At 40.6% G+C, this 14,377-nt stretch overlaps 1 protein-coding gene across 1 annotated transcript; it reads right to left on the bottom strand.

Moving 5' to 3' along the window:
- Positions 1–629: 629 nt before the first annotated feature.
- LOC309679627 (transient receptor potential cation channel subfamily V member 1-like) lies at positions 630–13,016 on the bottom strand. Its single transcript, XM_082492988.1, has 17 exons — positions 12,986–13,016; positions 12,285–12,315; positions 10,674–10,989; positions 9,955–10,121; positions 9,482–9,634; positions 8,954–9,094; positions 8,169–8,467; positions 7,366–7,542; positions 6,974–7,138; positions 6,597–6,692; positions 5,918–5,988; positions 5,064–5,229; positions 4,259–4,325; positions 3,516–3,832; positions 1,987–2,114; positions 1,616–1,731; positions 630–1,054 (listed from the first exon to the last, which is right to left on the bottom strand). Exons 3-17 carry the CDS (start codon positions 10,973–10,975, stop codon positions 888–890), a joined length of 2,532 nt encoding a protein of 843 aa, XP_082349114.1. The 5' UTR covers positions 10,976–10,989; positions 12,285–12,315; positions 12,986–13,016; the 3' UTR covers positions 630–887.
- Positions 13,017–14,377: the final 1,361 nt, after the last annotated feature.

Genomic DNA, 14,377 nt, shown 5'->3' with positions numbered 1-14,377 from the left:
ACATCTCTAGATCATTCCTTATTTTCTGTTCTTTCACTGTGTCCCCATATATTTCTCTCCCTTCCAAGAAACTTTCCTCACAGGAACATACCTCTGGGCTCTTGGTGATTTTCCCTGCTCTTTTATGAATCCTTCTCCAGTTTCATAATAATTTGGTTGGTTAGTTTTTGAGGCTGTGAAGGCACAAAAGCAGGGCCTGTAACTGGTCACAAAAATACTTTTTAAAAGAAAAAGAATCTAAAAGCAGGCAAAAGGTACAAAATCCACTCTGTTAAGAGTGTAGAGTGATAACAATTTTTCTATAGGCACTTTTATTATTTTCATATTATCAACAGAATATCTGCTATCACAGGCCACTTGCACCAGCCTGCAAAACTTAGTGAAGGTCCTGTTAGCTAACAATGCAAATGTCAGCTCAGATCTCCGAAATGCATGAGAGCACTTTCAAAGAGTAAAACAAATAGATGAAGACTGGGAAAAAATCTGCACTAAAAACACAGCTACCTTACAGACAGCTCTGAAATGTGGGAAATTCTCAATGTATTTATTTGTAAAACAAAACACACAAAAAAACCCCTGACTATGGGAACTGTTTCTAACACTTCATGAGACAGCCTAGATGCAAATATCTAGCCAAGTAAATATAAACCAAGTAGTATAGACAGTTTCTTGCAGATTTATATTAAAAATAACCATGAAAACATGAACTTAAACAACAAGAAGTTTATTTAGCATACTTAATGAATCCTTGCACACAGTAATGTCCTAAGTCCTCTGACCTTTTTCCAAAAATCCCTGTCCTTATGAATGAAGAGCTCTAATTGTCCTGCTTGTGAGGACAAACATAGGCAAATAGAATTAACCTTCTTCTTAAAAATAAGATAAGATTAGACTGACTTTGGAAGTGACTCCTTCAACGTCTCAGAATCTTCTGGCTCATAATAAGGTTCCAAAATAGGTTTTAATTTGACTTCTTCTGGAATTTTTTGAGTGTCTTCTCTCCTGCTTCCATCTCTTAAAAGCGGAACCAATGTTTTCCAGTTTTTCCCTGAAACTAAGAAGGAAAGGAATGGTTATTTTCTTCCCCCTCCACAGAAACAAAGGAAAATATACAAGTAGTTTAAATAGGAAACTGATGAAAGAAGAAAAAAGAAGCAGGAAGAAAGGGCTTTGTGGTTTTCTTCCCCACACTGTTCCATGAGTTTTCCATATTTCAGCTGGCAAGTACAGCAGTCTGATCGTAAAGTTAAATATTTCTGTGCTGGGTGCTGAGCTCTCAAACTATAGGGTTTGGGGCCTCCAAAGTAGCTTCTTGGCTACTTGGCTGCCATCATACGCTGCTCCATCTCTTCAGAATTTACACATATTAACTGTCCTGTAAAATCTACAATCAGGATGATGAATCTATGGGGCTTCTGTTCCTGAGAGTAAAACTGTTATGTGAATAATGAGCCTACTTAACCCTTTACGTTTTGTGCTGATTGAAAATGCCATTAACTTAGCTACAGCCATTATCATTAAGTGCATAAAACTGACTGCCCTCTAACAATTAATCAATGCTGTTTCTATTACCAGCGTGTAGCCCATACTAGGATTTGTTCCCCGAAACCCTCACCTCTGCCAGGCTTAATAGAGTAACTGGGATTTCGTTTGAGGTCCCCAGAGTACCCAGGGTCTTCGTTGATTATGCCCAGATTAGTATTCCACGTGGACCAGTTCACTTCATCAACCCTGGAGAGAGAACAACAAAACCAATACCTATTCTAAGAATCACAAAACAACTCCAGCATGAGTTTGTATCACAAGCTGCCACCTCTCAAGTCTCAGATATGACCCAGAAAACAGATTAAACTGACTACTGTAGACAGTGTTAGTGAACTACTTTTCAGAGGAGTGCTCCAGGGGTAAAGGTCTGCTTCCCATTACCAGATACCTTAATGTTGTTTGTCTATAAAAGATTATTCATTTGGCATACAAACAGCTTACCTAAAGCACCATCTGTAATCATCTTGGCCATCAGGTGTGACCCCCACCAAGACTCGCTTCCCAGACCGGAACGAGCGCCTCACACAGCTCAAGTAGCTGTTTTCAATATCCAAGGTTGTGATGGCTCTCTACCAGGTAAAAGAAAGTAGACCACTGAGAGGCTGCTGTTTCAAATTCTGCCTTTATTTTAAGAACCTTGAACTTTTATCATTCTGTGTCATGGGCAGTGCGGCTGCAGTCCTTGCCAGTGAAGACTGAAGCAAAAAAGTCATTGAGTACCTCAGCTCTGTCTCTGTCCCGGGTAACCAGTTCTTGCGTTTCCTTCCAGAGAGGGCCCACATTTTCCCTAGTCTTTCTTTTCTTGCTGACATACTTAAAGAAGGATTTTTTGTTTGTCTTAGTGTCCATGGCCAGATTTAGTTCTATCTGGGCTTTAGCTTGTCTAACCCGATCCCTGGCTGCTAGAACAATTCCTCTGTATTCCTCCCAGGCTACCCGCCCCTGTTTCCACTCCCTATAGGCCTCTTTTTTTCTTTTGGTCATGTCCAGGAGCTCCTTATTCATCCATGCAGGCCTCCTGGCTTTTCTGCTTGCCTTCCTCTTTGTAGGGATGCATTGCTCCTGAGCTTGGAGGAGGTGGTCCTTGAATATCAACCAACTTTCTTGGACCCCTCTTCCCTCCAGTGCTTCATCCCATGGCACCACACCAAGCAGATTTCTCAAGAGGCCAAAGTCAGCTCTCCCAAAGTCCAGGGTCGTCAGCCTGCTGCGCACCTTCCTCACTGCCTCGAGGATCTTGAACTCGACCATTTCATGGTCACCACAGCCCAGGCTACCCTTGAGTTTGACCCTGTCTACCAGCCCCTCCTTGTTGGTAAGCACAAGGTCCAGCATAGCTCCTTTCCTCGTTGGCTCCTTAACCACTTGGAGAAGGAAGTTGTCCTCAATGCAATCCAAGAACCTCCTGGATTGCCTATGCCTGACTGTGTTACCCTTCCAACAGATGTCAGGGTGGTTGAAGTCACCCATGAGAACCAGTCACCATCTTAGAGCAGGCATCATAACCATCTCTGAAACATCACCCTCTGTTAATATGTCATTAAAAACACTGAATTACTCTGCCCTGTAATTAGAACTATGAAGTTCCCTTTCTTACCTCAAACAAAAACTGATGTGCCTTTGAGATTCTGGAAAAGATTGTTTTCCCCCTTGCGTAATCCCTGTCTTCATAGTCTGATCAGGATTTTCCATCATCAAAAGCCCAAATAATGCTGTCTAATTACAAAAGCACTTCTTTTTTTCTTAAATTTTGAACATCTGTGGAACACTGGGAACATCTGCTCAGGCAAAACATCAAATATGCATGGAAATGGAACTAATATACTTTTTTTAGGCACTGTTCAGGGGAATCAGAAAGCAGCAGTGACCTGTTATTTAGAAACATGTCAGGTCCTAAAGATTCTCTCTGAAATTTCTTATGATTCCCCGCACCCTCCTTCTTGGACAGCAGCCTCACAGAACCAATGTACCTGGAGTTTCCAGATGCTCTTGCTCTCCTGTGCAATTTTGCTCACGGTTTCCCCCATCAGTGCGATAAGCATGTTGAGCAGGAGGATGTATGTAAGAATGACATAGAGAACCAAAAGGATAACAAACACAGACTTGAACCTGTAGTTCTCTGTGAACTCCAGGTCCCCCATCCCAATAGTGAACTTGAAAAGCTCCAAGCAGGTATAATACAGACTATTGTAGGACGTGCGGCCTCGTTTCATATGGCAGCATCGGGCATATTCAGAGCTATTTGTGTCTTGTCCCTCATTGTCATCTTCAATTAAAGTCACCACAGCTGTTGCAAAAGAGGAATCACATATGCAGGATGAAAATACAATTTGAGATCACAATTCCATTGCAAGCAATGAGAATGAGCATAAAGGTAAGACATGTTATCTTCACGATGCATTGTCCCCAGTGAAATTGCTCTATAAAATATTCCCTATAATGGACACTTCTAAGAAGAAGGTGTTCTATATAGATAAAACTGAGACAACAAGATGACTGCTTTTCCATTCAGCTTTGCAAAACAGTTTGAGACCCAGGGATGAAAAGCTGTATGAAAGTACTATAGATAATTGTTATTCCAAAGTGATTTTTTTTTGTAATTAGGTTAATTTGTTAGTTTTTAGTTGGAAACAAAAAGTCTAAGTCACTTGAAAAATGAAATTTTCTGAGATTCTTTAAGATAACAAAAAAGTAACTCCAAGGATGATATTACCTGTAGAAAATCCCAAGAGGAATACTAGATAGACAAACATGAAGCGACATAAATCTCTAAGGATCATCTGTAACATGGAAACGGAATATTTTTATATTGATAACGCTTGAATATAAAGTGCAACAAAAACTGGTAGAAAATACTGCTTCAGCTCAAGAAGACATTTGCCATGAACTGGCTGTTCATGCACTAAACTGTTGTTTATCCTGCTGAGATAATAAACTTTAATACAGAAAACATTTTTCTCTGTTATTCATGCAACAGTCTACACACATATGCAAGACATATGCATGCCAAATAGTTTCATCTTTTTGAGTATAAACCACATTAAGACAGTTGCATCTTTCTTCCCCTCTTGGTCTAGCTCGATACTTCACATACAGAGGTTTGTTAGCCAGCTACTGCCTCTTAGCCAATTGCTCTGTTTGTAACATTTAAATTGTACCTAAAGAAAATTCCAGCTGTTAGAAAGCTGTGCCATTTCACACCAGACCAGTCTGCACTGTTCTCAGTCTACTTTCATCCATGCCTATCCAACTGTAGTTATTTTGAAGCATGTCAGGTCATAATAATAATATCAACACTGGTATAAAATGTATGGATGAGGAGCAGGAGGTTTTTCTACATAACTTAAATTGTATCACTCCACTCAGAAAATAATGGCCAAGTATAGTAGAGTGATATGAAATTTCCCAGTGGCATCACGGATGTGGGTATGTCGACTTCTCTACTGAAATGGGGCTGTTGGCAGCAGTGTCCTGATCTGAGCACTCTGCTGCCCTCATGACCTACTCACTGGACTGACCTTGGCAATCATGACAGAGTAAATGCCCATCTGCTGGAAGCCACGGGTGTAGTACAGCATGTTAGCCCAGCCCAGCGCCAAGGAGAAGACCATGGAAGCCACATACAGTTCTTGGCCACAGAAGTACAGCACCACAGAGCTCAGGAGGAGCAAGGAGTGAACAAAGCTGAAAGACAAGTATGGTCTGAATGCAGAGTCCTGATTTGGCCATAGGTGGTGGGAAAAGAGGAGCCCCACAAAGTATAAAACAGAATAAGGGATTCTCTAAAAGACAAAGGATCCTTGGCAGACACTTCCTCTCTTCCCTGCATTCTTTCCCTTCTCAAATACTACAGTTCCTCTTGCAAACTTCTCAGTTTTCCCACATACAAACTTCTGTAGTCTATCCCTGCTCTTCCTTGTGACTGGAGGGAAGAAAAGTCCATGAAAACACTCGTTTCTTAATCACTCACTCTTTTCACGTAGCCATGAAATTGCCTCATTTAGCTGCATTCCAGCTAGGAAGAGGAAGGGCCCAAATTATGGAGAGGCAAAGCTCCCTTTAGGAATGGGAGGATTTCTGCACATCCAATGCATATGCTCGACTGCATGTCCAACTTGGAAATCTATTCCTAACTCTGCTGCATGACACAGTCACTGAACATCTAGACACTTCATTTGCTTTACCTCCAAAGGAGATTATTGACCTAGACCCACTTGTTCAAGTGCTATGATATTCACTGGCAAGTATTTTGTAAGGACCCAGGAAATTATAGTAGAGCATCTATCTATTACAAGTGGCTTCAGCCAAAGCTACAGATTTCATACACTCATGTGTTTCATGCTGAAATGCAATCAAAGATATTGGAGCTTACAAAAGAACCTCACTGTAGCTGTCAACTATCAGCGTCTTGAATGATGGGCGCCTCTGCACAAAATACTGAATCTGAAAAAAATGGGAATGAAGACCAGGTTTGCATCCAAGGATTAAGTATCCCATGTGAACGCATCAACGAAGCACTGATACCTAGACAAGGGGGCTGGTACCTATAAAGCATCTCACAAGAATAGCTCAAAAACAACACTGACACAAGATCTAGGGAGGACTCTTCCAGTAACACTAGACTTCTCTTACATTTGGTGTCTCTTTTGAAGACAACCTATTTAGTCACTGTTTTGAGGACCTGTGATTCATTGTACACTCTCCATTGGCTGCCACGAGGAAGCAAGGGGACTTTAAGCTAAGGCAGGTAATCTTTAATAGAGGCCTGGCTATGTGCAATACCTCATTCATAAACTTTGGCCAGGCTAATTGCCAAGAAGCTCGCTGACTTCTAAGGATAGTCTCTTTTTAGACAATAGATAAAACTGTATCTTAGCCTGTGGGCTCATTAGTAACCTGAGAACACCTAATCAGGCCAAGGAAAAAGATTTGTAGCTCTTGACTAAAAGATGGATTATCTTAGCAGTCAATGCTAACGAATATGAACGGCATGCTTGATTCTCTCCTACACCTACCCAAACAGCAAAAAAGAAAAGTTTCAGATATCTTACCCCTCTGAAAAAGAAATAGAGACCTCCCAGTACACTCAGGATCTCTCCAGTCACTCGAAAGTATTCCCCAGTGCTGTGACCAAACGTGAAGGGAGGCTGTATAAGACAGGAACATAGATATGTTCAGCAGAACTGGGGATAGGAAAGACCTGGCCTTGCCAGCAGCTGAAAGCAACTACATTTCTGGGGGAAGAGGTTAAGTTTCTGAATGTGTTGCAGCAAGGGGGCAGAACGGGGAAGTAAGCAGGGTCAAAATCTCCCTCCTACCTTCAGAAGAGAGGAAAATTCTAATGTTAGGAGCACACATTCAAATACAAGGCAGATCTGGAATATCATGCACTGGGTGGTTCCCCTGATATATGACAGGAGTAACATACCTTTTCCTCCTTCTCTACAGGTCTGTAGTAAGCAGCTGCGGTGAGGATGATGATATGCATGGTATAGACAAAGAAGTTGAAGTAAAATAAGTGTTTGACAAACCGGTCCCACTTGTCTTGCAGCAGCCTGTTAAGGGGTTCCACCAGCAGCATCTCATGACGGTTCTGAGCGGAAGGAGAAAGAGGAGTATCTTGAGAGGCCAAATATGTACTGGGCTTTGAAAACAGCAAATGATACTCATCTTCAGCAAATGTTCCCTCTAGTACACTTAAACTCGGGAAGGGAGATTGTGTTATAGAAATGAGGCAAAAAATGCACTGTGTGGAACATGGAGCTCTCCCCCGGCAGTGCCCCAGCCTGTGAATACAATGTCAAGGAGATGCATACTCACCGGTGTTTCACTACTGTAGGCAATAATCTCAAGAACTGAATTTTTCTCACATGTGTCTACACAGGACAGGTCATAAAGAGATGAGTGGACAGGTCCATAAGCCCATTCAGTGAACTTCCTAGACAAGTGTCTGCACTCAGGATCTTTGATCTCTCGTCTGAGGATGTAAGCGAAAATCTAATTGCAAAAGAACAATACAACCAACATTTCAGTGCTAATGCACTTCTAGTTCCTCAGTGTCTCCACAAGACAGGGCAGCTAATTTCTCCCTAGTTTAACTGTGCTGAAGTCAAACCACTGAAGCACTAGAGAGATCAAAGTCTGAAGTAAATACAATTAATTTTCTCACTGGATGCTGAGAGATAAGAAATACAGATACCGCTTACAATTTGCCATTATCTGTTTCAAAACTGCAAAAGAAAAGCAGAGATGTATGTTACACATCTCTGAGCATACAGTCATTTTGAATGGTGGCTGCCAGAAGATGAGTTATATCAGCCTGTCAGAAGTACAAGGCCTCTAGTGGTTCAGATGATAGCAGAGACCCACTTTCTGTTTCCACTTGGGCTGCCCTGGATACAAGTGGTATATGAGTAATAATAATGCCAGCTGGGCACAGACACACACACATTGTAGCCTTTAAGGACTATGCAGTTTTGCGTGTTAAACTGCAGCATCAGATCCTCTTAAATAAAAGGCCCCAACATTAAGTAGTGATAAAATCTGTCCTGTATAAATGTTTTGCATGTACTCTGTATAACCTGATACAGTAATGGGACAGTTAAACACATTTGCTCACCTACCCCTATCTTCCCTGTTTTGGCTGCGAGAGTTAATGGAGTCAGCCCTTTCTTGTTGGTGAGTTCTTCTAGCTTCAGCATTGGATTAATTTTGGCACCAAGGATCAATATGTTATTGTACATCTTGGTAACAAACTTGGTATTATCCTTAGTATTATCTGCAATCTCCACCAGTGTATGCAGGACCATATTCCCCATGGAGTCCTCAGCAGCGATGTTGGCTGGCTGGTAGGGGTTCTCAAGGAGGAATTTCACAATGCAGAGCTGGTTGGTGCAGGCAGCCAGGGACAAAGGCAGCTCCCCTACGGGCAAGCAATGGGAATGAACGGTCAGAAGGCCCGTTTACCACACACGCATAAACAGAAAGAAGATCATGTTGTTTCCATCTTTCACCATGAGGAGAAATGAATTTCTCTGTCTGACATAGCAACAATTCCTGTGATAGCTGTTAGAATCACATTTTCTTTGGTTTAACTGCATCACAGAAACACGGCTGCTTAAAAAAGCACTGAAAGGACGGGTAGCAGAAGGTTACAACCTTTGAAAGGATATAGTGCCCACAAAACAAAGGGATGCAGACATCAAGCTCACATTGAACATCATCAACTACCACTGTGTTTCTTTATAATCTCAGCCTTTGGGAGTAAATATTTGGACTAAGTGGTGGAATAGCCCATCTGGTACTTCTGAGCCCCTAGTCCCACATAAACAGGATTATTTAACAGCTTGTGCTTGGGATAATGCTAGGATAACTCAATCAATAAAGTCCATACTGTGCTCACCCCTACCGAAATAAAAGCCAGGTTTCCCTTTGATTTTCCTGAAGAAATCCCCACAGGCTCTTGCGTGAACATCTGCTCCGTTCTGGACCAAGAGCTTCACCAGGTACATGTTCCTTCTCTCAATGGCGATGTGAAGTGCAGTCTGGCCTACAGAGACACTCGTCAGACAGAAATCTTCAACATTTATCACAGGCTGAGAGCTTTCAGGCACCACAATTCATTCAGCTCCATGGAAGATGGTAGAACTGAGAGCTTTTCAGACTAAAAAGCTCTAGAATTGAACAAAAAAGATGGCACAGACAGCAAATGAAAGTCCCCTGAACTTGCTTTTGAATCACTGTATCTCAGAAATGGCAGAATATTGCACCTAACAAAACACTGCCCTGGCATGAATGCACTGATTGTTAATCACACACTGGAACTTTGGGGTGTTGCATCCTCAGTCTTCATGCAGAAGACACTTTGACAGCCCCACCTAACCCTATCTTGAGTCTTAGCACCAAGAGTATTTGCTGTAGCAGCCGTTTCTCTTACCCTTGTAGTAGTTGTCAGTATACTCTGCATTAACAAATTCTTTCAGAGTTCCAGTTTTCCTTGCAATATCCAGCAGCAAGGGAATGGTATCATTTTTCCCATCATGTAGATTCAGCATGGCTTTCAGTAAGCAGGTTTTCCCAGTCTCTGGCTCTATAACACAAAAAGATTACAGCTATATAGAAGTGATTACAAACCTACCACCTACTCCCAGGCATGCAGGAATTAACAAGATTCTTTTCAAAAGACAAGAAAACTCATTCATGCATTCACAGAAAATTTCAACTTTTTTGAATTTTTCTGTAACCTTGCAACCAATGGGTTGCCAAATCAATAGGGAAGTACTGGCTACTAGAGCACCTCCTGCAGACGCTTACCACAATTATGTTTTTTTTGTTTTCATCTCAGAAGCACTACTGGAAGAAGATGGAAGAAGACGAGGGCAACTTAAGGTATGTGACACTAAAAGATACCTTTGAACTCATCATCTGTGAGATGCTTCAAGGTTCTATTAAGATAGAGTAGCAGATCATCCAGGTCTTTTGTGTTGCCTTGGGCTACGGCATCAAAGATCCTTCTGCGGTCATAAAATTTGAAAGCTTTTTCTGAGCAGCCTGTGATGGAATCTGTAGATAGGAGCCTAACAAGAGTAAATTGCAGTTACCTAAAGTCAGATATTTAGCAGACTTTTTATAAATTACCAGAACACTACTTTTCATTTGCTCGTGTGAAGTAGTAAGCCCTACAGATTAGTACAGATGGATCTGCAAAGTCTACAAGATCAACAAAGTCTGCAAGCAGCTGCCCTGATAAAATTATGTGTCTGTTGCTAAAAAGTTGAGAACAAGACTAAAAAAAGGCATTGAAGCTTAGCAGTCCAACAGCATTCTTGGGAGCCAGGCAATCCGATGTTCTCATTCTGAATGATGTCCATTCACTGAACAGACTCAAGCAAGTGAATTATGGCCTACCACTAATTTTGGGCAAGGTGTCCATAGACTGAATTTTCAGAGATGCCAAGAGACAACAGCTATTGTCCCTTTCAGATGCAACGTGCCTTATTTTGGCACAGAAAATAGTGAAACTGAAAAAATGGGCACTCTTATGTGGAGAGAATAAACGCTGCTCTGAGAAACACAGTCTGCAGCTGTCAAACTGTTCATTACAACCAAATCTTACGAGGCAAACTTACTTGTGAAGTTTCCCCCTCTCCAAATTGGCATGAAATTTGATGACAGAAGGTGCCATAAGGTGATCCATCTGGTAAAAGGAGTCCATGGGAGCCATGTCCTTGTCACTATCCCCCATCACAAACCGCCCACGTCTTGCGAAGATGTTGCTTTTGGGTGGCTGCACCTTGGTGCTGAGTGTACCCTGGAGGCTGTCAGGTGTTTCCAGCACGGAGTCCTCCCCGTCCGTGTGTTCTTCTGTCACTTCAGATTCCTCCACATCAGAACTGCCAAATTTCTTCATCTTCTCAAGAATGGAAGACATGATGAGCAGGCAGTCTGTGAGGAATGACACAAACACCTCAAGTCAGCACTTTATGGGGCCAAACAGGGAATGGATTGGTTGCTTTCATCCCACAAGCAAGACAGATGGCCAGATATTCACTATGTCCAGAGCTGGAACAGTTTAGTAGGTCATTACCTACAGTTTGTTACTGTCCCTACTGTCCTTACCCATTTCAGAATGGAGAAAGCAAGCCAGAGTGTCCCAGAGCTTGCCAGCCACCTCACAGCACTGCTGACCATTTCTACTTAAAACTAGCGCCTCATTCTCCTCAAATCATTGTTAAAGCCTGAACAATCTCAAACCCTGAACAATCTCTGGTTTTCTTCTCTACTTTCTAACTGGTTTGTGCCACAATATATTCTCAGAATTATATCAGGTATGTGAAAAACGCCTGCTTGTGCCATAACTGTACCTCAATGATGCTGAGCACAGAGGTCTTCCTGCATATAGGAAAAACATCACTTAATGGCTTTACCAGAGTTACAGCAGTGCTAGATGAAAACCGGGGCACGTGATTCTTGGGAGATGAGTGTCACCTCAAACGTGAGACGCGGAAACAGAAAGGGAAAGGTTACCACAGATAAGAGATGCCTGTAAGACCACATGGCTGATCTTGTCTGATTTACAACCACAAAGAATTTGAGACAAGTTAACAAATATACTATACTGAAAGTAGAGCAGACTTTTTTTTTTTGCTTTGCTTTCTTATCAAACTTTTTTAATCAGACAAATGTTGGTCTTCATGCCACTGAATGCAAAATATTCTGAAACTGCAGCAGTGGAGACAGTAATGTATCATATTTTAACTGCGGCTTTTAGAGACAGCTGAACAGCCTTAGAAATATACTTCGAAATCCTAGATTGCTTGGAATTCTTACAGCTTTGAGCACAGGAGTGTTACAAAATCTTTAAAAAGTCTTCAACTACAAACCAAATTACAGTGGTCAGTAATGTTCTCTGTACATTCAGTGTGAAAACAACATCAAGGCTGCTTCTCTTCACAAAAATATTCTGAGGGGTTGTCTGGAAACCTACACGGTACATTAAAGCTAGATTTGCAGTTCTATGGGAATAGTTAATATTCACATTAAGGGTCACTTACATTTTCCTGTGCAAGCAGGATAGGAAATAAACTTTTGTCAGGCATTTGCATTTTCTATAATTTTGTACATGTAAAGAAAACTTCAATTTGCAAACTTGCACATGTAGGGTTACTGGAAGCAAAACAGAGTAGCATAGATGAAATACTAATGACTGCAGTTTAACTCGCTATGTCCTCTGAGCTCACCTTTCAAGTTCTTTGTGTCCTTAGAATCACTCTGAAAGAATAACATAATATCTTATTAACTTAATTGTTCTATAAATAAGAAATTATATATAGAAAAGTATTTCCATTATAATAAAAATACAGAAGAACAATTACTTCAGTGAAAAAGTTATAGTTTTATAAAAAATGTAAAAAATACACTAGGAATACAGCCATCTATAATTTTAAATTTTTGTCTTATTTAACTTAACTCAGATTGACCCAAAAACATCAGAGAGATGGCTATGGAAAAGGGAATCACTTATTTTCCACAGAATAGGTGCAATATTAAAATCCATGGAGTAGACTCAATCCTGTCTCCCTGGCAATTTCTTCAAACTTTGTTTAGTCATTATACATGCTTTTGTTTCTAAAGCCTATTGGTAGTATCTTTGATAATGAAGACAAAGCCGCATTTCCTCATGAGTACGAATTTACAAGGGAAATAACCTTAAAAATTCTGTGGAAGGATTCTTAAAAAAAAAAAACCCCAAACTATCCTAAAAAATGCATGACTTACTTGAACTCTTTGAATCCTATGTACACTGACGTTTGATACAATAAATGAGATAAGGAAATATTTTTGGTAGAATGTCTAACTACATCACAACTTATAATAAATACTAAAGACAGTTTACAAATAACTAACAACCATGCTATTCAAATATACACACAGAACTTACAAATATTGTAAAAAATCCTGTCTTCTGCAAAACAGTCTGGTCTCGGTAAACACCCTCTGATCTACAGGAATTTGGTGCCGGATATTCCTCCTCCAAGGTGCCTGGACTGAAAAGCACTCAGAGTTTGCTTCTCCACTTCATTTGTCTGCAAAGTGTTCTATGTGTCTGATGATTTTTAGAATCAAGGGAAGTTCACTAGAAGAACAGGGAATAGAGTAATAAGTTCATTAAGAACCATTCTGGAACGAGAAGCATCAGTAGCTTCTATTCCCAGGAGTTTAGCAAAGCTGTTTACAAGAATTGCAGTAAGTCGCTGTTGTTTTTCCCTCCCCTTTAATTGCATTTAGTAATGGATACTTTTCTCCAGATTTCCTCTTCGTAAATACACTCAGGCTTGCAAAAAAAACCCCAAATCACCAGACAACAACTGTTTCTGTGGGTCACAGTTTCATTCCAATGTACAAAACTTTGTAAAATATGCCACAGCTCTTCTCTGAGATCAGTTGTCTTTCTGGACAACTTTCTTGGGTGGCTGCTGTAAAGACCCACCAAGTATTTTAAAGATAAGCCGATTCTGAACAGTGCTGAGGAAGAACCAATGACAGGAATTCCTAAGGCCATTCTATCATTCCATGTTCCTACTATGTTTTATTTAAATAATATATATATGAAACAGTCAAATTTTAAATATTAATGTCATTAGAAAAAAATAATCTTATCTGATGGATCTAACACCCTTAAAAAAAAAAAAAACCCTGTGTCATATATTGTTAAGTATATCATTTACATAAGATCTTTCTGCCAAATACTAGTCTAGAGAAACAGCTTTTCCAGCAGGCTGAGCGTACAGGCTGTGGCTGTTAGGCTAGAAGCAGCCTCCAAACCTCTAGCTCCTGAAGTTCCAAGTTAGATCATTAAATTATTCAATTAAATTATCTGGTTTCTGTTTTACAAAAGGTAACTATATTTCTAGTTTTGCCATCTATGTATGTATAAAACAATAATATATTTGCCTATTTAATAGCAAACTAATTATACTACCTAAAAAACCCAATGGCATTGTACTCAAAAGAGATAAAATGCCTATTTATTAATGCATAAGTACAGATTACCAATAAGACAGATCCTTAGCTGGTGCTCCTGGAGCTTTGCTGAGCAGAGCATCTCATTCAACATTAACTCCTTCACCATTTCCAAAGCAGAGACTCAGTAAGAAAACTGTATGGATCAGTAGAGGGTCTCCCTTATTCAGTCTCTAGCTTCTTGCTGGTCCCTTTGGCTAAATTCTCCTTCTCTTTTCTTCCATTCCAGGCATCAGCTCCTTTCAGTCTTACTGTGTTCTGATGTACACACTTCAAGAGCTTTCTGCTGTTTTCTGAGTTTTGATGCCTC

Source organism: Vanellus vanellus (assembly GCF_965231255.1).
Source record: "Vanellus vanellus genome assembly, chromosome: 19".
Classification (NCBI taxonomy): domain Eukaryota; kingdom Metazoa; phylum Chordata; class Aves; order Charadriiformes; family Charadriidae; genus Vanellus; species Vanellus vanellus.
This window is presented reverse-complemented; position numbering and strand designations above follow the sequence as displayed.